Source organism: Rhincodon typus, chromosome 7 (genome assembly GCF_021869965.1).
Source record: "Rhincodon typus isolate 14 chromosome 7, sRhiTyp1.1, whole genome shotgun sequence".
Classification (NCBI taxonomy): Eukaryota; Metazoa; Chordata; class Chondrichthyes; order Orectolobiformes; family Rhincodontidae; genus Rhincodon; species Rhincodon typus.
Window position 1 is genome coordinate 22,868,514 of NC_063338.1, and position 25,905 is coordinate 22,894,418.

The following is a 25,905-nucleotide window of genomic DNA, read 5'->3' on the forward strand; positions in this document are numbered from 1 at the left end:
GCAAACTTACTGATCTTACCTCCAGTATTCACATCCAAATCATTTATATAAATGACGAAAAGCAGTGGACCCAACACTTGCCACTTCTAGGACAGCAGCCCACCTCACCTCCCCACCCTCCATACACCCAGGTGAAATATGACCCAGGGGAAAGATAAGTCTGCTTGGTGGCGGTCAGTGGCCCTAAAGCAAGGGCAGGGAGGTGCTCTCAGCAGCTGGCAGTGTGCCCGAGGTTCAGACCCTCAGGCATGGATCAAGGGGCGGTACCTAAACTGACAGCCTGCTCACCGAATAGCCTCATCCTGCTTGAGCTGTGATTATTTTGTTTATCAAATGTTAGCAGTGAGTTACAGTCTACATTGGTATGATGGCCATTGTTACAGAGACTTTGAGGAGGACTGGATGTAGGTCTCACTCATTTGAAAGATTAAGCTCTTCCACCCTTAACTTCGTCACCATAGTAGCTGGTGCTCATGGCACTTCTCAGTATTAACACCTTCAGTCCCATATACAATATATGGCATGGAATTGCCTCTTTGCAGCCTTTGCTCCATGTCCATCTCATCCTGAAGATATCAAGGCACTGCCAATGCTGCCCCCCACCTCTACCTGTTGGAACCTTGTTGTGGATAGAACAAACCTTCCTATCCCTCACAGTGAGGGTGTAGTAGTATTCTCTGCCATATCCAGAATCTCACCTCAAGACACTTTACAGTAAAAACAACACCAAAATATTACTTGAAATAATATCTGACATGGAGGTTGTCCTTCAAATGAGAGTGAACTTTCAACTTCTCACTTCTTCCTTGAATGAACAATGACTTTTGTTGCCAACATTCACATTACTCAAATCTGTGGTTCTGGCATGATGGCATCCTTTTGGAATGTGTAATGTCAGGATAACCTCCAAGCATTAACACACACACACACACACACACACACACACAAAACCTTGGTCCTTATCTTCATATAGCCCCATATGTGTTTTATTGAAGGTTTTGCTAATGCATGTGACACTGTATACACTTCTGCATCAAATTAATTAGCCGCATCCTCCCTCTGTCTACTTCCACAATATAACTAATTTCTGATCAGGTAAAGGTTGAGTCACTTGTTGTAGATTTCTATCTCTTCCCAAGGCTGAACTATTTTCTTGCAAAACATTTTAATGTATAGAATAGAGAGGGGCATTGAATTAATATCAATACGATATTTGAATAAACATGCTATTAAACAAACTGAAAAGTAAATACAACTGGAAAGCTTTGCTGAAGGTTTATAAGAAAATTCCATTTGAATAACATATGCCGTGTATTTACTAGGGAAATACAGTTTGTTTCTTTTTTCCAAAAAAGTTATTTTTTCCCTCTCTGGAAATGTTCATTGATAAGATTATGAGCAAGAAGCTGGAAAAATAGAACTAATTGGATAACTCTTTCGAAGAGCTTGCATTATCATGATGGGCCAAATAGTGTCCTTTGATTCAACATGATTCTACAGCAGCACGCAATGGCTAATTAATAGACGCATGTTTGTCTAATCTCATTGAATGTTTTTGATAAAGTAATGGGTTGTCAAAGGGAACGCATTAGATGTTGTCTGTATGGATGTTAAGAAAGTGACAAAGTATTACATAAAAGACAGGTTAATGAAATTGAAGCTCACAGAATAGGAGGGTCTAAATTGTCTTGGATGAGAAGAAAGGCTCAGAGACTGAAAAAAAGCTGTCAAACATTAGGTTGAACAATTTAAAATCATAACTACCGTCCCCATTTTTTTCAAATACCTAGTGCTAGTAACGCTTCTGTTGTTTTTATTTATTGCTCCTGTGGGACCTTCATTGTTCCTTTCCTCATTGTTACTTTTCTTGCCACATCCTTTCCTTCTCCCTTTTACATTGCATCATCACTCCATACCACGGGCGTGGGTGCTGACCTAGTGGTATTATTGCTGGGCTGTTAATCCAGGGACTCAGGTAACATTCTGGGGACCCGAGTTTGAAACCCACCACAGCAGATGGTGCAATTTAAATTCGATAGAAATCTAAAGTTAAGAGCTGAACGATGATCATGAAACCATTGTCGTTTGTCCGGAAAAAGCAATCTGATTCACTTATGGCCTTTAGGAAAGGAAACTGCCATCCTTACCTGTTTTCTTAGCTATGAGGAGAGGTTGAAGAAACTTGGGTTGTTCTCACTGGAATGATGGAGATTGAGGGGGGCACCTGATAGAGGTCTACAAGATTATGAAGGGCATGGACAGAGTGGACAGTCAGAAGCTCTTTCCCAGGGTGGAAGAGTCAATTACTGTAGGGCATAGGTTTAAGGTGCAAGGGCCAAGGTTTAAAGGTGATGTACGAGGCAAGTTTGTTACACAAAGGGTGATGGGTACCTGGAACTTGCTGCTGGGGGAGGTAATGGAAGCAGATACGATAGTGACTTTTAAAGGGAGTCTTGACAAATACATGAATAGAATGGGAATAGAGGGATACGGTCCCCGGAAGGGTAGGGGGTTTTAGTTGTGATGGGCAGCATGTCAGTACAGCCTTGGAGGGCTGAAGAGCCTGCTGATGTGCTTTAATTTTCTTTGTCCTTTGTTCTTTGAATATATATTGTACATAGAATGAAAAGACATGGAACACCTTCAATGAAAGACACATAATCCTTTTCGACATACCTTTTGACGTAAATGGTTTTCCTACCTGCTGAGAGGTTGCATTTTCCGTCAGTTGATACAAGTCTGTTGTGCTAAAGAATAGATCAGTTAACTTTATTCCTGAACCCAAAAACTGATTAAATAAAAACAAAAAGAACTGCACTTTCTGTAAATCAGAAACAAAAACAGAAGTTGCTGGAAAAGCTCAGCAGGTCTGGCAGCACCTGTTCTGAGAAAGAGTCACTGGACCGCAAACATTAACTCAAAAACTGATCGCTCGCATTGAATTTGAGGGAAAGAGCTGAATTCTAAATGAGAGCAGGCTGAAGTACTGTATGATCAAACAAACCATCTGGTGATGGACATCATAGCATTGCAGCAGTTCAACTTACAAACCAAAGGGTTTTCTCAAAAGTCACCAGTGTACCACCAAAGTTACATGAATTGATCACTGAGCGCCCAAAGGAATAAAAGCTTTCTGGATTATTATTTTGTAGTGAGCACTATCAATGGCCATGATTCCACAGAGTCAGAGGACAGGGATCAGCCAACATTCCCAATCCTGTTTGATCTGCAGGGGTCACTGGTATTCTGTGATGACCCACAATTAAATAGTCAGCCAACATTCAATGTGCAGAACGGTATGTTGCAGAACACTCCCGTGACTGAGGTAGCAGACCACAGATGGTATCTGGGGACTGTAGTGGAAATAAAGAAGGGAAACTTTGGACACCACCAACTAAATTCCTGTTGGAAAGCTTCTCGGTTCCAGCGTATAATATGTTCAAGTGGCAATGCTTAAAGTTTTAAATTGGCGACAACCTGAGGATGAGTATGGACTTCTAACCCTGTGTAAGATATTTCAGTTATTTGGAGGAAATAAGTTATAGGCAAAGATAGATTGTTGGCAAGGAAAGAAATGATTGAGAGCAATTAATAAAACAAATTGTATTCTGTTACTTATTAACCTGAGCACAGAATACAAGATCAATGAGATTATGTTAACCTTATATAAGGCATTAGCTAAGTCTCAGCTAAAATATTGCATTCTATTCTGGGTGCCACAATCTGGGAAGGGTCTGAAAGTATTGGAAGGAGTGGCGGAAGAGATTTACGAGAATGATTCCAGGAATGTGAAACTTCAGTTATAAAGATAGTTTGGAGAAGTTAGAACTGTTTTTCTTTGAGCAGACTAGGCTGAGAGGAGATTTGATAGATATGTTCAAAATTGTAAGGCGTCTGGACAGTGTGGCTCCCACTCATGAAAGGGTCAAGAACAGGAGGGCAAGGATTTAAAGTAATTGGCAAAAGAAGCAAAAGCAATGTGAGAAAATGTTTGAGATCCCTGAGAATGTGATAGAGACAGGCTCATTGATACATTCAAAAGAGAGTACATCTGCTATTTGAAAAGGAGTGATGTACAGAGTTACAAAGAAGAGGTGGAAAATGGAGCTAGATGAAATGCTCATTTGGCGAGTGGTGTAGACACAGTGGGCTGAATGGCCTCCTTCTGTACTGTAAAACTCTATGATTCTATGGATCTGCACCTGAGGTGCTGTGGCCTGCAAGGCTATGGATCGGTTGCTGCAAGATGGGATTAGAATCATGGCTAGCTTCTTTATCATCCAGGGCAAATAGAATGGGTTGAAAGGCATCTTTCTGTGGTTGTAATTTTTCAGTGGCTCGAAGATCAGCCATGATGTTATCGAGTGACGGGTCAAAAGGCCTACACCTGCTCCAACTTTTACGTTTGCATGTTCATCAATTTTCTCTGCAATAGCTTTGTTTGAGACCTGAGGATGTAAGCTCTCAGGTTCAGGATATTTATAGGCGTTCAGTCCCATTAGTTTGCCTGTTATTTTTTTAAACATGATACTAATTGTTCTTCTATTACTGGGATATGTTTACAGTTTCTACAATTAAAACAGGTATAGAATTTTTTTTTTACAAAGTTCTGCTTTTTCTTTGATTTCTATTATTAATTTTCTCGAATAACAAGAAAATGTTCAGGAGCCAGCCTGCCAAATATTCCATCAGATAATGGTGGATGATGTAAGATACCTAAAAGTGGGAAGCCAAAGTACTGTATGTCCTCAAATAGCCTCTAATCTATGAATCAGTTGAAGACTACAAGAACTCAGTAGGATAAATAGTTTGATGTTTAGGAAAGATGTTGTTAAACTTGTACGGATGTGGAGGAGATTTACAAGGATGTTGCCAGGACTGGAGGGTTTGAGCTACAGGGAGATGCTGAATCGGCTGGGGCTATTTTCCCTGGAGCATAGGAGATTGAGGTGTAGAAAATCATAAGGGACATGGATAGGGAGGATAGCCTAGATCTTTTTCTCAGGGAGTCCAAAACTAGTGGGCATAGGTTTAAGATGAGAGGGGAAAGATATGAAAGAGATCTGAGGGGCAACTTTTTCACACAGAGGGTGGTGTATCTGGATTGAGTTGCCAGAGGAAGTGTTGGAGGTGAGTACAATTATATTTAAATGGCATCTAGAAAGATACATGAATAGAAAGAGTTTAGAGGGATATGGACCAAATGCTGGCACATGGAAGTACATTAATTTAAGATATCTGGTCAGCATGGACAAGTTGGACCAAAGAGTCTGTTACCATGCTGTATATGATTCAATGAATGATACCAGAATTATGGGAAAGGGTGAACAGATTGGGTCTCTTTTCTCTTGAACAGAGAAAGCCGATGGATTACCCAATAGAGACCTTCAAAATTATGAGAAAGTAGACGTAGGAATTATTCCATTAATGAAAGTGCTAAACTAAGAGTGGCTGGAGGTGTGGAGAACTATAGTAAGATAGTTGCCCAGCAACCAAATAGAGAATTTAGAAGAAACTTCTTTACCTGAAGAATGATGAGAAGGTGTAAATTGCAATGAATGGGAGCGGTTGAGGTGATTGGTCTGGATGTATTTGAAAACATTGGAAGGGAAAGGGAATAGTGCTGTTGTAATTAAATAAGGCAGGATGGGAGGAAGCTTCAGTGTAGAATAAATAGCAGTACAGGCTAGCCAGACCAAATCACCTACTTCTGTACAGTATATTCAAAGGGTATCTACATAAATAGCTTCTTTTGAGACCTGAGGATGTAGGATGCATGTAAATAGCTTTAATCTAATCTTTTTAAAATTCTCATTGAATTTGCAGTCATCAGCCAACACTGGTGGGGCTCCAGCATCATCCCTAGTTGATTCAGAAGCATCGGGTTTTGATTTGACAGACGCGGACGTAGAAGAAGAAAAACTAAAGAAGAAATTGGGTGAGTTAGCCAGCAATATCAGTGACAAAGGCCCTTCATCTGAAGAGGAAGACGTAAAAAGGAAAACAGAAAGACCACAAGAATTAACTTCATCTGGTGAAGACCCACACACTGAGGCTCTAAAGGTATGGAATAATCATTGAGGTGAGATCAGGCTTATCCTCTTGAGGATACTTGAAATATTCAGCTAAAGCTCACCTGGTAAAGTTTAAGAGATTACGTGGAAAAGCTCAGAAGATCTGGCAGCATCTGTGAAGAAAAATATCACAGTTAACATTTCGGATCACCGGACCCTTCCTCAGAACCCGAAACGTTAACTGATTTTTTTCTTCACAGATGCTGCCAGATCTGCTGAGCTTTTCCAGCAGTTTCTGTTTCTGTTCCTGATTTACAGCGTCCACAGTTCCTTTGATTTTTATTGAAAGATTGCCTTTTAGCTCACCTGGTAAATGTTGTTGTCACTTGCTGAGTATATCATTACTGCTCAGTCATTTACAATCCACCCCTCATCAGATTAAGTGACACTGTGTTAACAGTGTGGCAGTTGTAATGTGCTGTAGCATCATATTCTTTAGGCTTGGTTTCAGGCCTACTACTTACCTCCAATTAAGTTCCTCATTTTGTAACTTCTTTCCAGAGGAAGATATCATACAATAACTAGGTAATACCCTACTGACTGAGAGAACACTTCAGAATCCTTCCCTGGGATCATCCTGAAACCAATACTAGTGGCTAGTTTGATAGCACCATTGGAAGCAATGTGGAAATCTAACTTTAAACCACACGTGCTGGAAATCAGAAAGAAAATCAGAAATAGTTGGAGAAACCCAGCAGGTCTGGCGGCATCTGTTGGGGACAAAGCAGTGTTAATGTTTCAAGTCCAGTGACCCTTGTTCAGAACTGAAGAAGGGTGACTGGACCTGAAACTTTGTCTCTGCTTTCTCTCCAGGAAATCGGACTTCGTCTGGCTTTCTAGCAGGGGGTTTGTGTTTGACAAAAGGGGAAAAAATGGAGAAAACAAATGTTGAAATCTGACCAACTGAGCAATGACAGGAAAATGTGTGCTAATGTAAAAAACAACTGAATGAAATCGAACCTCAATCATAGAAACACACAGTACACAAGCTCTTTGGCCCATTGAGACTGCAACTACAGTAACTAGTCTAAATTTACACTAGTCCCACTTCCCGGCACTTGGACTTTGGGCTTCAGTGTTATGATATTTCAGGTGCTTATCCAAGCACTTTGTAATGGTTGTGAGGTTCCTACTTCAACTACTCTCCAGGGCAGGGTATTCCAGATTCACCCTCTGGGCAAAGGTTTTTTGTGCTTTTTTTTAACTCTCTTAAACCTCCCACCTTTCTTGCCCCCTTGCTATTGACCCTTCAACTAAAGGGAACAGCTGCTTTCTCTCCACCCTGTCCATGCCTCTTATAATCTTATACATCTCAGTCAGGTCCCCTCTCACAGTCTTCCCTGCTCTAAAGAAACAACCTGAGCTTATCTAACCCCTCTTCATAGCTAAGATGTGCCATCCCAGGTAACATGCTGTCGAATCTCCCAGCTCCCCACTCCAGTGCAATCACATCCTTAAATGTGAGTGTTGTGAAGAAAATGAGATAAGCTAAGTGAACATGTTACATAGTGTGAAATCGAGCAGATGAATGCTGCAAGAGAGACGAGAATGACTGAAAGGCCCATTCAGTGTATTGCGTGGTGATGCAAGGGTGGAAAACTTTAAGTGGAAAGATGGAGAAGTTGGCGTTGTTGTTCTTACAGCACACAGAGTTAAGGGGAAGTTTAGTAGAGGCGATCAAATTGATGAGGTGTTTTGGGAAAATTGGAAAGAAAAGGCAGTTGTCTACAGTGACTGGGTATTTAGTAATCAAAACACACAGGTTTGGGATGTCTGGCAAAGGACGTGAGGTGAGATGAGAACTTTTTCTACAGAGTGAGTTAATAATCTGGAATACGGTACCCAAGGGCTCACTGGAGCAGGTTCGATATCAACTTTCAAACTGGAATTGAAGATTTCTTGAAAGGAAAGATTAGCAGGGGTACCAGGACAGAGCAAGGCAGTGGATCCAAGTGGATAGCTCTACATAATGACCAGCACAGACACACTGAGTGAATAGCATCCTTCTGTGCTATAAGATTTTATGATTTTATAATTCATATCTCACTTAACCGTGATCCAGAAAGTTCCAGGGTAGATCCAGAAAGTTCCAGGGTCAATCCCTGATCTTCATCGAGTTAGGTGTTATTTGCACTGAATGTCACGTTTGGCTTTAGCACATCAGCTGGAAAGCAGGAGAAGGCAAATAATCCTGTTTTTGATTTGGGATAACTTGACGATGGTAGAGATGGTATTGGACACGAATAGGTTCAGGCTCGGTTGAGATGCCTCCAGTTACTGGCATTAACGCCATATATTAATAGTTGTTTAAATAAGTTATCAGGGAGATCCGCCCAGCCTATTAAACTGTACCCAGGATCAGTCTCCAGCTTCCAGCAATGTGGGATGAAAATGATAATGAAACAAACACATAGACGTTATTGTTGCTGAAATTCTGTGCTGCTTTACCTGCATGTTCACTCAAAGCAAAATGCCTGGCTCTGGCTGATAGCTACCACAGCAACAGCCTGAAAAGCCATATTAATTTCACAAGATGAGTGCACCATAACCACCAGAAGGACTGACTACAGTGTTCATAGTGTGAACAATTTCAGATATTCCATTGCCGGTTGCCTAAAACCTGAATGTAACTCATGAAGAAAACTGATGTGCAAAGTGATAAATGAAAATTGGATGGAACGGCGGGCAGGCTGTCCTTGTACTCCTATGTTAAAATCCAGGCAGACCAAAAGATCAAAGCCACTTCTGGCTTGTCTCTGATCTGCCACAAAAAAAAGGTACCCACTTTTTTTTAACAAATAGGCAATCTCATTCTCAGAGACAACAAGATAAGGTGGTGTGGGAACTGGAAAATTGTACTTTTCTCTGATTAGGCTCTTGACTCGTTTGATAACCCTGTTGTGAAATGTACATGAAATTGCAATAGCTTTCCAAAGAGAAGCAATGGTTCAAGTTTCAGCTCAAGCTCACTTCATCCCTGAGCCAGCACGATTGAACAGCATAATAAAACATTTCAACAAGCTCAGTTACCCCTTATTTATTTGCATATGATGGGCAGGCTGCCAATTTCACTGAACACCCAGCCTCCATATGGTGGGAGTGAGCTCGTGGGGTTGTTGGTGGGTTGGTGGTGGGCTGGGCACCAAACCTTATTTTACATGTCACTCTCCCACCCAGCTAAAACTCACCTGATGAGCGCTCATAAATTTCAGTCCCTGGTGATTGACCTTCAGTTCCCAGCAATCCTAGTAACTGACAATTGGTGACATTGTTCCTCAAACGTTACCACACATGTCATTTGGCGAACCTCATCAGAATCGTCAAAATCCTCAGGAACCTGCAGAAGGATACTTATCCTCAACAAGTTTCCTTGCGACTTGCCCAGCAAAAAATATGGTGGAATGATATTAGCAATAAGGAACAAGCTACTGCAAAATTGATATCCCTCATGACTGCAGAAAGTAATGCAGTTCGCAACGTGCTACTAACTATCAATGCGTATTTATATGTCCACCTTAATACCAAATTTTGAGTCCAACTTCGGTAGGAAATGTACTTTGGTTCTCCTAGGCTACATTTTAAATGGTCAAGTTGAGAGGGTAGACCGCACCATTCCTAAGAAGAAGGTGAAATCTGCCTAAGTATGATTACCATAATTGGCAGATTACAACAATTCTGGTGTGGCCACCACTTACAGTGCTTCTTTGCTGAGGACTGTCTTTCTTGACCCATGCATACACTTGATGAGGTTTTGCTGCTCAAAATCAGGGCGATGTACCTGAATTGAGGAAATATGTAATTTTCAAAAAAAGTTAAATGGAAATTTCTAAATGGTAGTCCTTGTCTCATATCCCTAATGACTCTCATTTCATGAAAGAGGAGAAAGAATTAAGGGACGACTGTTTGCAATCTTTAAATGTGAATTATTATGTTCGTCATACCATATTATGCAGTAAAACAGCTGAAGTCTGCTTCCAGAAATGTCATTTAGTTACTTTGCTGGAGTAAATCTGAAAGTACATTAATGTCTTCCTCATCAAACATGTTCTTTAATTTTAACACCTTGTATGTAGTGTTCAAAACTAATAAAAATACTATGATAAGATTTTGTTTCTGCCTGAAAAATGGGAATGTAATAATCAGTTTTCAAATTGATGGATGTCACTTTCAGGATTTGTTTTGCCCAGATGATCGCAGTAGGAGTGTGGCTCCAATCGTAACTTGTTCCCTTATTTCATTGCAATTTCTCCTCCTTTGAGCTTCTCACTTTGTTCTGTGACTTAAAAACCTTGTTTTCAACCATGAATATAAGTACCATGCCATTTCTCTCATTGAGCATCTGCACACAGAGACTTCTGAACGCTTGTGATTTTGACTTCCATTGTGATTCACCATGCTTTCTCCCCTCTGTTCACTCTCCTCCCTTAAACTTTAACTCCATGTAATCTCCCCAACCCACCTCCTTCACCTTGCCAACTTGCTAACTCACATGACCTCACTATTTCCATAGTATCTGTCAAAGAGAAGGTCATATCTGAATACTCCCTTATGTTACTTTCCATCTACATTCTCCTTTCCTTCCCAGTTCTGCCTCCTATCCATCTGCATGTGGAGAAGATTTTCTCCGATTCACTTCCAAATGCACTTCCAACTTTCCAGCCTTTGGCCCTTCATTCACTGCAATGTTTATGTTGCTACCAAACTGCTGAACTGCACCTCACCACCATCTTTAATTCTCTGTTCTCCACTAAAACCATTATACTCTGTCACCTTTGCCATTCCCATGACACAGCCCTCATCTTCAAATCCCCAAGTCCCTCAGACGATCCTAATCCCACTGTCCACATAAACTATTATCTTATCTCCAGCTTCCCTTTCTTCTCTGAAGCCCTTGAATCTGTTGTCGCCTTGCAAATTCATGACTCCTTCCCTAGAACTCCACACAAGAATCCCTCCAACACTGAACTGAACGAATATGAAGGACAATTGGTTTTGGCCATTCCTGCCAGACCTGGTTAGACCACCTAAAACATTGTCAGGTTATGCTCACTAGCCCAGGATGATCCTGAAATGCAATGGCAAGGCCCAAGCCATTCCTTCACTGCAAACCATCTACTTCATCCCCTGCCTAAACCTAGTCTCATCTTTTAAAAACCAAATCCTAACCCCACTGTCCACACAAACTGCTACCCCATTTCCAGCTCCTTTTCCTGTCAAAAATCCGTGACCATGTTTCCTAGAACTTCATTCATGAATCTCTCCAAACAGATTTCCACTCTGCCATAGTATTGAAACAGTTCAGATCAACATCTCAAATGATGTCTATGTGACTATTATGAAGTTAAACTAGTCATTCTTGTTTCGTTTGACCTGCTTTTGACAAACTGTTCTCCTCCAGTGACTTAGAATTCCTACAATGTGGAAGCAGGCCATTCAGTCCGCACTGACCCTCTGAAGAGCATCCCACGCAGACAGCCCACCCCGTCACTCTGCATTTCCCCATGGCTAATCCACCTAACCTGCACATCTTTGGACTGTGGGAGGAAACCAGAGCACCTGGAGGAAACCTACTCAGATAAGGGGAGAATGTGAAGACTCCACACAGACAGTCGCCTCAGGGTGAAATCAAACCCTGGTCTCTGGCGCTGTGAGGCAACAGTGCTAACCACTGATCCACTCTGCTATTTTGACCACTTTGGTGGATCTACCCGCTCTGGTTCCATTCTCATCTACCTAAACTTTACAATGCCTTATTTTTCTGCTCCCACACTCAGTTACCCCTTGCATCTCCCAAGGATCTATCCTTTGCCCCCTCCATATTCCCATTGACCTGCTGCCTCTCAGCATTGAGAATGCAGCATTAGTTTCTATATGTACACTCTTAACAACTTGCTTAACCACATCATCACTTCCCTGACTCATGCACAGTTTCTTTATCGTCACACTGCTTGCCCAGTAATGTCCAGGACTGCATGGGCAGAAAGTCCACTTGAACCAACATTTTTCCATCAGTGACCAGCGCCAGAAAACAGGTTAGATGATCATTCATTCATTTGATGATTGTGAGACTTTCTGTGCATAAAATGGCTTTCATATTTCTATACATAACAATGACTTAATCTCAAAGTGAAGCATTGATTATCTGCGATTTGTAATGTAATGATAGGATATAAAACTAACTTGGGATGAACCAGTATTTCTAAACAAACCACCAGAAAATCTGAGATACTGACCCTCTATGACTGTATTGGAACATATTACCATTTTGCTTATTTTGGATTGTTACCAACATTGCAGCACAGCTGACAGCATTAACAAGAAAAGGACTAATTTCCTGCGCCAGTGAATTTAGCTTTGTAAACAGGAGGTACTTATTTTTCTGGAACACATTTAAGTAGGTTATATGGCTATCAGCAAGTAAGAAGCTGAATCTCTAATGAAGAAAGGTGACAGTCTTTGGTCTCAGCTCACTGATGCAATAGTCTATGAGACCCATATCTTAATGAAACGAAAAAGATTTTCTAGTGTTCCATTAGCTCATTGTTAAATGGTAGAAGAGGTTACCCCTCCATTCCATTAACCTGGAAAAGAAAGTCTGCTTCATTTGGTTTCCTAATGGTTCTTTTGTCTCAGTTTCCTTTTGCTTTCAAGTAGCTATTCAGTATGGCTGGAAACATGTTGTGCGCATATTAGTTTGTTTTGCTATTAAGTAATATAAATGTGGCACGCAAACATTTTCAAATCTAGTCTGGTATTGATAGTACTAGGGAATATAACCTATTAACAGAATCAGCAATAAGCAATGTCTTGTATCATATTGACCTTTCCCCTACTATTGTTCTTGCCAGGGAGCAGTCTTGTTGTTTTGAACATGTGGTAAAAATAAGGCCTTTTCCTCTAGGTATAAACATTAATTAAAGTTAAGAGGGTGGGCGTCAACAGTGCAGAAGAATTCAGAGGAGGAACTACTAATTTTTCTGCCTTGAGTAAACCATCTAAACTGGAATGAACCCAGTTTATGAATTAACTCATCACAGTTGGTACAGGCGCCTTACTTTACTGTTGTCTTTCCTAATCCCTGGGTAACAAAGAGAAAAGAATGAATCACAACTTCCATTGCTCATCACCGACCATTAACTTATGTATAGTATAGCAAAAGTGGTTGGCCGAAACAAGAGCAGGGTTGGCTGTGTTTTCCTGAGTAAGCTGGCACTATCCAGGGCCACAAATGAGACGCCACAGCATATTCAATGACACAAAGGTTGGTGGAATTGCGGATAGCGATGAGGACTGTCAAAGGATACAGCAGGATATAGATCGCTTGGGCAGAGAGATGGCAGATGGAGTTTAATCCAGAAAAATGTGAGGTAATGCATTTTGGAAGGTCTAATCCAGATGGAAAATATACAGTAAATGGCAGAACCCTTTACAGTACTGATAGGCAGAGGGATCTGGGTGTACAGGTACACAGATCAATGAACGTGGCGACACAGGTGGAGAAGGTAGTCAACAAGGAATATGGAATGCTTGCCTTCATCGGCCAGGGCATTGAGTTTAAAAATTGTCAGGTAATGTTGCAGTTTTATAGAACCTTAGTTAGTACGCATTTGGAATATTGTGTTCAATTCTGGTTGCCACACTACCAGAAGGATGTGGTGGCTTTGGAGAGGGTACAGAAAAGATTTACCAGGATGTTGCTTGGTATAGAGGACATTAGCCAAGAGGAGAGGTTGGAGAAACTTGGGTTGTTCTCACTGGAACAACAGAAGTTGAGGGGGGACCAGATAGAGGTCTGCAAGATTATGAAGGGCATGAACAGACTGGACAGTCAGGAGCTTTTTCACAGGGTGGAGGAGTCAATTACCAGGGGCCATGGGTTGAAGGTTCAAGGGGCAAGGTTTAAAGGTGATGTACGAGGCAAGTTTTTTACACAGAAGGAGGTGGGTGCCTGGAACTCACTGCCGGGGGAGGTAGTGGAAGCAGATACTACAGTGACTTTTAAAGGGTGTTTTGACAAATATATGAATAGGATGGGAATATAGGGATACAGTCCCTGGAAGGGTAGGGGTTTTTAGTTGTGATGGGCAGCATGTCGGCGCAGGCTTGGAGGGCCGAAGGGCCTGTTCCTGTGCTGTAATTTTCTTTGTTCTTTGTTCTTGTCCTATTCAGGCCCAGAGTCACAGAATTCTTACAGCACAGAGGAGACCTCCAATCCATTGTGCCTGCGCCGTATCTCCGTAAAAGTAATTTTATCCCCCATACCCTGCATGTTCTTCATTTGCAAACAATAATCAAAGCCCCTCTTGAACATCTCAAACGAGCGTGCTTCCTCCACACTATCAGGCAGTGCATTTCAGACTCCATCCGCTGCATGCAGAAGTTGTTCCTCATCTCACCATTGATTTTTCTTAATTTTTCCAACAATGGGAATAAATTTCTCCTCATCTGTCCTGTTCAGAGCCCTCGTAGTATTAAGCACTTCTATCAAGTTTCGTCTCCACGTCTCTTCAAGGAAAACAGTCTACTCCATCTGTTTCCCTAGCTTAAGTTTCTGATCCCTGAATCTACTTTATAAATTTTTCTGCCTCTCTCTAATATCTTCACATCTTTCCTGAAGTCCGTCACCAAAAACTGGATGCAGTACTCCAGTTGAGGCCATACTAGTGGTCTCAATAAGTTTAACTTAACTGCTTTGCCTTTGTTTTCTATTTCACTTTTGACAATTTGCCATCTGTACAGTTTGCACTCATTTTAGAATTGTACCTGTTATTTCAAAATTACTCTCCATGTTCATCCTGCCAAAATGCTCAGGGTCATAGTTTCAAATGCCACCATGACAGATGGAGAAATTTGAATTCAATAAAATGTCTGGAATTAAAATATTAGCCTAATGGCAAGCATGTAATCATTGTCTGTTGTCAAAAAAAAGGTCTTTCTGATTCACTAATACCCTTTACGAAGGTTATCTGCTTTTATTATCTGGTGTGGTTTACGTGTAACTTCAGACTCTTAGCATTGTGGTTGACTCATAACTGCCGTTTGAAATGACCTCACAAGCCACTCAGTTCAGGGGTAATTAGGGGTGGGCAATAAATGCCGGCCTTGCTAGTGTCGCCCACTACACATGTAAGAATGAAAAAAAACACAATTGTCCACATAAATATACATCTGAAAGGATTTGAAAGGGTTAATATTTGGTTGAGTGCAATAAGAACTGCCCGCTATGATGATAACATGAGGATTTGGTGGGAGATCAAAGTAGAATCTAGTGGAAGATAAGCCTAAGGCTAGGCCTGCCCAACGGTCTTGGCAGTAATTTACAGCCTCCTCTTACACCCTGTGGATAGTCACAGAGATGCAATAAACTGCATCTTGGCTAGTTGAAAGGACTCTTTCTTTAGCCCAGAGGATGTCTAACCTCGCACACAACTGACAACTCTAAAGAACCCACATATTTAATGGATACAGATGGCAGCACACACAGTGCATCATGGTGATGAGCATGGTAACAGCACCAGCCTCAGTGTGGTAAACATGTCAGCGACCGACAAGACTTCTGGGAAAACAGAGTTGCGCAAATGCTGTGGTGCCAGGTTCACATTTGCTTGAAAGTGGCACACATCAGCTGGCTCTATATGATTATGTGTAAGGTTAGTGGTTTTTCTTGTTTGACCCAACAGCGCAACTGAGAAGTCACAAAAATGGCAGCTTGTATGGAGATTGGTGAACCGTAAGAGTGAGTAAGTGGTATGGCGTTGTGAACCCAGCTGATGTTACTACTGGGACATCTCGACTGAAACAGATGGATTGTATGGATTTTTAAAAATTTAATGTGGTAGTATTTCACTGAAACATTAGCTTGCAATACTGTAGATTTGGTTTCGGCAATAAAAGAGGCAATTTGCACTGTTTGCAAGATTTCAAAACCATGGTGGAATAAAATTTGATCTGTTCCAAAACTGTCGCATTACTGTATTTAAATAGTGGAGACAGTTCCCTTCTCTACTACCACATTCTTAGGTTTGACTTAACTGTTTCTTCAATTCCTGGTCTTGAGAGCTTGATAGTCTTTGTCACCATTATTCACACTGCTGAGCTTAATCTTTCTTAGCTTCAATTAACCCTTTGATGGTTATAACCAAACATTCTGGTCTGGAATTTTCAAACAAGTACTTTTACACAATGGTTCCTAATGGTTCTGAACTAATTCCTTTCTCCAGGAGAAACTGTTGTTGCATCTGACCCCACACAGATCCACTGCTAAATGAAACAAAAACTTTTGTATCTAGGGGATTTTCCGAAGCAAAAATTACTTCTTGATTCTTTTTAGTCAGCCATTATCTGACACATAGATAAAAGCAAAATACTGTAGATGATGGAAACATGAATTAAAATGAGGAAGTAATGGAGAAATTCAGCGCATCCAGCAGAATCCGTAGCAGGAGAAACAGAGTTAATGCTTTTAGTCTGATATCACTTCAGTCGAAAGATTTTTTTTTAACAAAACTTATCAATGTTGATGTTCAGAGAAACATAGGTATACTTGTTCACGGAACACAAAAGTTAGTGTGCAGGAACAGCAAGCAATTAAAGTAAGTAGCACGGTGGCCTATATTACAAGAGGATTGGAGTACAACAAAAAAGAAGATTTTGCTACAGTTCTATGGGGCCATGGTAAGATCAGATTTTGAAGTCAACTAGCGTTGCTAGTGTCTTATGTTCACTTTGGGGTGAACTCCAGAGAATGGAAGAGGAACACCTACACAAAGTTTTCACTGACAATGGATACCCAAGAAGTTTCGTCCGCAGATGCCTACAAAACAAATGATAGTCAGAGGACACATTACAACAGAAGATACTAGCAACGCTACCCTATGTCAAAAATGTATCACAAATGACTACCAGACTCCTAAGACCGCATAAGATCATGATTGCACACAAACCTACAGCAACACTGTGCCAAATGTTATCAAAGACTAAAGACCCCATACCGACAGTAAACAAGACCAATGTGAGTACCATACAGCGAGTGCAATAAACATTAAGTTGGACAAACAGGGAGAAACTGACGACCAGGATACACGAACACCAGCTGGCAGTAAAAAGACATGACCAATATTCACTTGTCTCAATACACACAGGCAATGAGGGCCATCAGTTCAACTGGGACAGAGCGACCATACTAGGACGAGCAAACATCAGACATGCAAGGGAATTTCTGGAAGCCTGGTTCTCAACATGGGACTCCATTAACAAACACATAGAAATAGACCCTGTATACAGACCGCTGCTAAAACAACAGAACCGGAAGCTACAAGACCATCACATCAGAGGGTCATATAAATCAGGAAGGAAGCAGAACACCAACGCTTCGATTAGAGGTCACACTGATGATGCCTAGAAGGGTAACGAAACATCTGCACACCACAGAACAACCAGCTCGGACAGCTAATGAACAACTGCAAAGAAGTGCAGGACTAGACAATTAATGGTGGGGCCCTGGATACTGTTGTAGAACAAAAAGACCTAGACGTTCAAGTACATAATTCATTGAAATTTGCATCAAAGGTAGACAGGTGGTTAAGAAGGCGTTTAGTATGTTTGCCTTTGTTGCTGAGACATTTGAGTATCGGAGTTAGGGCATCACGTTGAGGTTATACATGATGTTGGTAAGGCCCCCTCTGGAGTACCTTGTGCAGTTCTCGTCATCCTGCTATCAGAAGGATATTATTAAATTGGAGAGGGTTCATTGAAGGATTTATCATGATGTTGCCAGGAATGAAGGGTTTGAGTTATAAAAATAAGCTGGGACATTTTTCACTGGAGTGTAACAGGTTGAGGGGTGACCATTAGAGGTTTATAAAATCATAAGGGGCATAGATAAGATGAATAGCAAAGGTCATTTCTCTCGGGTGGTGAGTTCAAAATTAGGGTGCATATTTTTAAGGTGAGAGGAGAAAGTTTAAAAAAGGACATGAATGGTTCATATGTGGAATGAAATTCCAGAGAACGTAGTGGATGCAGATACAGTTATAACATTTAAAGGACATTTAGATAAGTACATGAATAGGAAAGGTTTGGAGGGATGTGGGACTAATTTAGTTTGGGAACATAGTTGGCGTGAACTAATTGGAACAAAGGGTGTGTTTCCATATTGTATGACTCTATGACTCACACTTTCCCATATTGTATTCCATCTGCCACTTCTTTGCCCTCTATTCTAGCCTTCTACAGCCTCCCATTCCTCAGTACTACCTTTCCCTCCACCTGTTTTTGTGTCATGTGCGAATTTAGCAACAATGCCCTCAGTGCTTTCGTCCAGATTGTTAATGTAATACATGAATAGTTGTGTTCCTAACACTTACTCTTGCGGAACTCCACTAGGCAATGGCTGCCATCTGAAAAAGACCCCCTTATCCTCCCCTCCCTGCCTTCTGTCAGTCAGTCAATCTTCTAGCCATGCCCCTAACACCATTGGCTGTTATCTTATTTAGCAGCCTCCTGTGCAACACCTTGTCACATGCCTTCTTGAAATCCAATTGGATGATGATCACTGGCTATTCTTTGTCTAACTTGCTCATTACCTCTTCAAAACAGTCTGACAGATTTGTCAGGGATGACCTCCTTTGATGAAGCTGTGCTGACTCAGCCCTATTTTACCATGCACTTCCAAGTACTCTGCAATCTCATCCTTAATAATGGGCTCTAAAATCTTACCAACCACCAAGGTCAGGCTAACCAGCATTTGCTTCCTGTCTTTGGCCTCCGTCTCTTCTTAAACAAGGGTGTTACTTTAGCCCTCCTGACTCCATTGATTCCTGAAAAATCACTACCAATGCTTCTACAATATCCTAAGTTATCTCCTTCAATACCCCAGGGCATAGTCTGTCTGGTACTGGTGATTTACCCACCTTCAGATCTTTCAGCTTCCCCAGCATCTTCTCCTTAGTAATGTCTACTACACTTACTTCTGCTCTACCCTAACTGTCTTAAAGTTCTGCTGTGCTGCTGGTGTCATCCACTGTGAAAACTGCTGCAAAGTACCGATTCAGTTCCTCTGCCATTTTTTGTTCCACATTACTACTTCTCCAGCCTCATTTTGCAGCAGTCCAATGTCCACTTTTAACTCTCCTTTATCTTTTATGTATCTTTAAAAAAAACTCTTGCGATCTTCTTTGACATTACTAGCTAGCTTACCCTCATATTTCATTTTCTCCCCCCTTACCGCTTTATAGTTGTCCTCTATCAGTTTTTAGGATTAGGATTAGAGGAGGCTTAGTAATGGAGCAGATTATAAAGATGGAGGCCTGAACATTTGAGCTCCAACCTGGATGTCTGAATCAGCAAGTATTGCTCTTAAACCTGACCCCCAACCCTTTTCTCTGGATGGAAAGGTGGGGATAGGGTAGCAACTGGAGTTGATCACAATTTGAATATGTTTCACAAAGGCAGCTCCAAATGTAAAACTACAGCTGACTTCTTTCTGATCTGATTTTTGCAAGGAGGAGTTGGAAAATGCAACTCGTGCATAATAGACCTGCTAGGAGGTCTAAACATAACAGAGTTCTTTGGAAAGGTATCATTTTGGAGAGTTAAGATATATCCACAAGTATAGCTGTGGGTCACATTTCAGAAAATGTCCATTGCACTTTGTGAGAAGTCACATGTCCTATGGGATCATTGAAAGTAGACCCCAAATGTGTAGTTAAAGTGGATAAAGACCTTGTAATTGACCAGCTTATTAGAACAGTCAAGGAACTGTCATCAGGGCATTCCGATCTCTTGCCTTTTAAATATTTGAAAAGCACAACTGTTTTCAGTGTTAAGAAACAGAGCTTGCTATTTCATTAGGTCAACTGACAACAGCCTTATGCTGAATAACTGAGTTCACACACTATCATTGTCACAGCTGGGTGCCTATCAGATAACCATCTGATTGACTGTTCCAGGTGCTTATAAAGGCTTTAAAGTGTGATAATGAATATAAATGCTTGATTTTCTAGGAGGTTAAAGGAAGCTTTGTCCAGTAAATGGTTTTTTATCAAGTAGAGTGGTTTTTTTTAATAAAACAATTAATTTGACAAGAGACACTTAAAGACTTCATTTAATCAATGTGTGAGTCATGAAATTAGCCCATAGTGGATACTAGGCAAGTTGGCATTGAGCGAATAAGGGTAAAATGGAATGGTACAAAGTTGGTATGGGGGCTATAAAGGTCCTGGGGCTGAGTAGAGGAGTATAGATTTGTGTGTAGGGAATAGGGGAGCGTGGGAATTGGATGGAGTAGCAGAGGTTGGAATGGAGAGTATGATGGACCAAGTGGGCATGTGGGGAAGGTGGTGAGATTGGTATGAGGGCTGTTTTTAATTTTGTTTTACAACTAGAACAAAGACCTGGATCATCTTTCCCAGGACTTCCTCTCAGCCCACCTCTGTACCGAGCAGCCTTGTAACTGCCTTTTGGTGGGACAGCATGAATCCGCTGGGTTTTTCCTGAGGTAGGTTTGCAGAGCTAGCAATTGTACCGATTCTGTGCTTCTCACTCAGAAGGGAAATGTTAGGCGAGGGAGTGGGAGACTGATTTATAAACAACCACGAGAATTTTAAAGCCAGAACATTGCCTGACTGGAAGCGAATATATGTCAGCGAGCACAGGGGTGAGAAGTGAACAAGACTTGTTGCAAGTTGAGACATGGGCAACACTCCTACATTTATTAACTGAGTAGAACCAAATGTACTCTTTTATTTCAGCTCAATACTTCATATAATGTAACCTTTAGTGCAGTACAAAGATTACAAGAACAATAAAGATTGTGGAGAGAGAAGAGATGATTGAACAGGGTGCACAGAGCACAGCCATTATAGAAAGCACGGTGACCTATTAAGAGGGAAGCAGATGAAAGTGTAAGCTTGTAGGCATAATTAAAGCATGCCATTGCAGAACCTCACTGACTTCCACTAAATCAATAGCAAAACCTTTTAAATAAATAGATGTGTATTACAGAAGCAACAGCACGTTTTCTAATCACTAAGTGCGGTTGAAAAATGCTACGTGCTCTTGCTAATGAGTAATTACAAGCTTATCCTTTCAAATTCATATACCTTTCAAAGCTTTATACATATGTAAACTAATTTAGATGATGGGTCTTAATGCTGGAAATATAAATATTTTCCATTTCTACAATGTATCAGAAAAATACACTCTGATGGCATTTTTGTTAGTTACAGTACTGTTAGATGTGGAGTAAAGTCCCCACAATAGGTCAGCAGTGTTTTTTGGACCCAACCTTAGCAATCTGTACTGTGTTCGGTATGATATTTTCTTCATTTTGCACAAAAGCTACACCATAGTCCCTCTGGATGAAACTTCCTATTTAAATACAGATATTTTTGTTGCAAATGGTATTGTGTGTGTACTTAAATGAGTTAAAGCCTCCACCAAGAGAGCAGAGAGGGAAACCTACATTAAGCAGTCACGTTAAATGTTTGTATGATAACATGGTAATTTCTATCTAATCACACTTAATGTGCCATGTTGCAATGTTGACAGAAGTTAAATTGGATTCAGTCTACTGATAAGACATTTAATCCCTCAACCAGAGTGAATTTAAGATATCTTTACACTCATGCTTTTTTTTTAACTTCCTGCCTGTTTTACTAACTTTTTTCTACTGTGTATGTGGCATTCACAGCGCTCATCAGCAGTGGCTCTTTGTGACATCACAACGAAAACGTTAAGGATCATTAACGCAACTGAAAAAGCATTGCATGACTTTGCAGAAGTAGATGGCGCAGTTAATGAACCTCTCAGAAATCCCAGTTTGCACCTAAAGGCCAGTGAAAAAGACCTAAGTGTGAGCGAGGCTGATGAAGCATACAGAAAACTTGAGGAAAATGTAAGAGCAACAGTCTACCTCACAGAAGAAATCCATTTTAATATTAATACCTGTACTTAGGAGATATCTTCATATTTCCTTACAATTCTTTCATATATAATGGCTATATAAACGGAAGGTCTGAATTGATCATCACTTTTGTTCTTAAGTAACTGCATCTCCTGTGCCCAGCTATGCCAAGTTAGTTTATCTCGGAGAAAGAAGGAATTGGGACACTTCTGTTGGATTCTGCAACCCATGTCTAGATAGCTCTGCTGTGGTTTTCAGTGGAAAGTTAAAAAAAGAGAACTTTAGATTAATTTTAACTGAGGGGCCTTCTGTGCAAGCATAACCTGACAGCACATTATCAAGGTTGATGTATGGAGTGACCACATAGCAAGAGGACTACTGGGAATTTATAGCCCAGGAGGGGAAGGAAATTAGGGCCATATGAGCCTTCTATTTTCAGATTGAAAGTCACACTAAAGAAGGTTAATCATTTGATGCAACCTAAACTTATGGCACATAGGAAACATAACAGTAATATTTCTAGCTGGACCAACCAATGTCTCTACCTGAAAGTTTTCCAATGATCGTCACATGTGCCTCTAGCTTATGAAGTACTATCGTAGATAGAAAAAGGGAGTAATTTGGCACATTGTGTTCCTGTAGGTGTATATGGCAGCCAGCACAAATTACGGCTTGGCAAGGCAGCTGAAGGACCTGGAGGAGCGAGCACGAAGCAGACAGAGTTACACCACCACCACAACAGACTCTGAGCTCTCAGAACTGGAAGATAAGGTGGCTTCAGCAGTTGCTCAGGTTCAATGCACTGAAAGCGAGGTACAGTGTAAAAGCACGTCAGGTTTAAAAGATAGTTTAGCAGCTGCATGTTGAACCTGAGGAGAGATGGGTGCCGAGGTCCAAAAGCTTTGTTGGTGAATACACTGCCCATTGCATGTACAGAACAGAAAGCTTGCCAGGTTTGATCTTTGATCTGTGCTGGTACAGTTGGTCTCAGCTGGCACTGTAGAAGAGAAAATGTCATTAGTTTCACTTGCCTCTGAATTACAGAGGAGGTAATTAATAAATAAATCAGGCTAGTTATCAATATTGATTATTATCCAATGATTTCTGCTGGAAGTGCACTGTTGAAATGTTGAATGAGGATAGATCAGGCTTGACAATAATGTTCAACCCGTTCAAATATACTAGTAACTTCATGTTTTTGGCAGGGTTTACTGAGTAAATTTTTTCATTGAGAACCACAATCAAGTTCTTGATGGGTCTCTGAAAGTGCATTTCCTTACACCGTAAACTCCTGATTTCAATCATGCCACTGGGGAGTTAACAAATCGAGGCTGGACACTCTCTCGTGGAAAGGGAGGAGAAAATTATATTTCTGTTTATCAGCAGTGACCTCAGTGAGGGAGTCGCATTCCTTCGTCTACCATTTCAATAAAATACTAACACATTTATTTAGCTGAGCCAATTTGAAATATTCCTGCTTTCCCCAAAACAACAGAGAAAAATGTATCATCCTCAATATTACCAATGGCAAATTTTGCCTTAAAGACTGGATTTTCCTTTTAATCTGTTGTATTCAAATAGGCCATTTTACTTGCTACAAGAAAGTTAGGAAACCCTTGTCATAGCATTTTCTTTGACTGGAGAACAAGAAAATAAGGTGCTGGAGCTCAACAGACACTGCACAACTTGCCATCAACAGCAGCAGCTTTATTTTTACATACCTTTTTTTGACATAGTAAATGTGCAAAAGCATTATGGAAGTTCAAGCATTATAGATACAGGGAAGGTGAGGTACACAGTGTCACGGAGATGTATTGTGAGCAGTAACGATCTTGACTGTTTTATAAAGAGAGGTAGTTTAGCTGAGGCACTGGTGAGCCATTGGTTGAAGTGTACCATGCTAGATGAGTCAGTCCCCTGGAAAAAAAACAGTGAGAAGATAAATTACGGTACAAAAGGAACGTCCATTCGATCATGTAACACCTTTAAAAATATGGTAAATTCCGAATAAACGCAACCTCAATAATTAGTTCACTTATAATTTTAGTTCACGAATGTTAATGTATAATACTTGTAATAGAAATTGGAGGACAGACATGATCCCATTTTTAAAAAGTCTCTGTAATTAACAAATGCTATTACCTTCCGGTGGACAGTAATTTTCTAATAAGTCTGTTAAATCCTGCTTGGTTTATGCATAGTTAGTTACCAAAGTTAGTATGTTTGGTTGACATAGCAGATGCATTCATTCTCAAAGGTAAGAGACTGTGAACCTGAACATTTAGGTATTTGGTGGCTCTGCAACCAGGACACTAAGATTAATCCTGACTGTCCCTCGTTTGGTTTGCTGCCATTGATGGCATCAGTACCTGTCCATGTTTACCATATAGTGTCTACCTTCAGTGCCTCATCCGCTCAAGATTATGAATACTCACCACCACCAAACCCTACTGTGAGGCTTTCAGCTTCCCTTATGAGACCACTTTACCTTTAGTTCTGATGGCTAAAATCTATTATATAGTTCTCATTTGATCAAAGCCCACAACTAAAATTCACTTCCATTTGCAATGTCTTTAGGTCCATGAATACAGATTTGGTAAATGTCTCTCTCTCTTTCTTTGTCTCTTTGAAGGTGAATATGAATCACCAAAATCTTCAAGAAATCCATCTTCACTCCCTCCCTTCTCTTCAATTACAATCCAAAATTCTGGCATACGTTATTGTCTCATGACTTCACTTCATAATAGACTCCCTCCATACTGGCCGATGGCCCTGACAGAGTACTAAATCCACACTGGCATAAGAGATGTGGGAGCTGGCTGATCCCATTGCGAACTGCAGCAAGTGCTGGTTGCTCGAGGAACTTCAGCTCAGAGTTAATGAGCTGGAATCTGAGCTTCAAACACTGCAGCACATCCGGGAGGGGGAGAAGTATCTGGACACTGTGTTTCAGGAGGCAGTCACACCTGGTAGATTAAGTACTTCAAATTTTGTCAGTGGCCAGGGACAGCAGGGTGTGACTGTACGCGAGGCAGGTAGAGGGATCCTGCAGTCTGGAACAGAGGAGCCTCAGCTCTTGACCTTGTCCAACAGGTACGAGATACTTGCTCCCCGTGTGGATGAGGAAAAGGGCTGCAGGGAGGATGAGCCAACTGACCGCTGCACCATGGTACGGGAGGCCATTCAAGAGGGGGGGTGCAAAAAAACAAGTAGTTGTAGGGGATTCTATAATCAGGGGGATAGATGGTATCCTTTGTAAGTAGGATCAAGAGTCCTGCATCGAGTGTTGCCTGCCCGGTGCCAGGGTAAGGGATATCTCTGACTGGCTTGAAAGGATCCTGGAGCGGGAGGGGGAGGATCCAGTTGTTGTGGTCGACGTCGGAACGAACATAGGCAAGACTGGGAAAGAGGGTCTGTTCAGGGATTATCAGGAGCCAGGAACCAAATTAAAGAACAGGTCCTCGAGGATTATAATCTCCGGATTACTGCCTGAGGCACGTGCTGATTGGCATAGGGACACGAGAATAAGGGAAGTAAACACGTAGCTAAAAGAGTGGTGCGGGAAAGAGGGGTTCCTTTTCATGGGGCACTGGCGTCAGTATTGGAACAGGAGGGATCTGTACCGTTGGGATGGTCTCCACCTGAATCGAGCTGGGACCAATGTTCTAGCGAAAAGGGCAAATAGGCTGGTCAACAGGACTTTAAACTAGAAAGTGGGGGGAAAGGGAATGGTGAAACTTGCCCCAGTGGGAAACAAAGCAGCAGGTTAACATCTGTAGTGGTGGATTCAACTATGTGGAAAAATATGAAAGAAATGACAGGGAAGGAGAATTCAGGAGAAGTTATTAAAGTCTCCAGCACAGACACCAATAGGACAGAGTGTTTGGAAAGGGCTAGCAGTCAAACACTGGAAAAAGGAAGTAAAAT

The 25,905-nt window shown here is 41.1% G+C and overlaps 2 protein-coding genes across 6 annotated transcripts in view; one reads left to right on the top strand and one right to left on the bottom strand.

Annotated features, from left to right (window-relative positions):
* The window catches only part of LOC109937504 (collagen alpha-3(VI) chain-like), a 747,545-nt gene that overhangs the window by 622,442 nt on the left and 99,198 nt on the right, over positions 1–25,905 (bottom strand). The gene's annotated exons all lie outside the window — the stretch shown is intronic.
* The window catches only part of LOC109916566 (melanophilin-like), a 123,790-nt gene that overhangs the window by 83,648 nt on the left and 14,237 nt on the right, over positions 1–25,905 (top strand). For 3 of the 5 annotated variants that reach the window (XM_048599153.1, XM_048599155.1, XM_048599154.1), the window contains 2 exons: positions 5,827–6,063; positions 21,766–21,969. In XM_048599153.1, coding sequence (XP_048455110.1) covers positions 5,827–6,063; positions 21,766–21,969 — 441 coding nt within the window. Of the gene's footprint in view, positions 1–5,826; positions 6,064–21,765; positions 21,970–22,620; positions 22,792–25,905 lie in introns of all 5 variants that reach the window. The other 2 variants (XM_048599157.1, XM_048599156.1) reach the window with 2 other exon arrangements.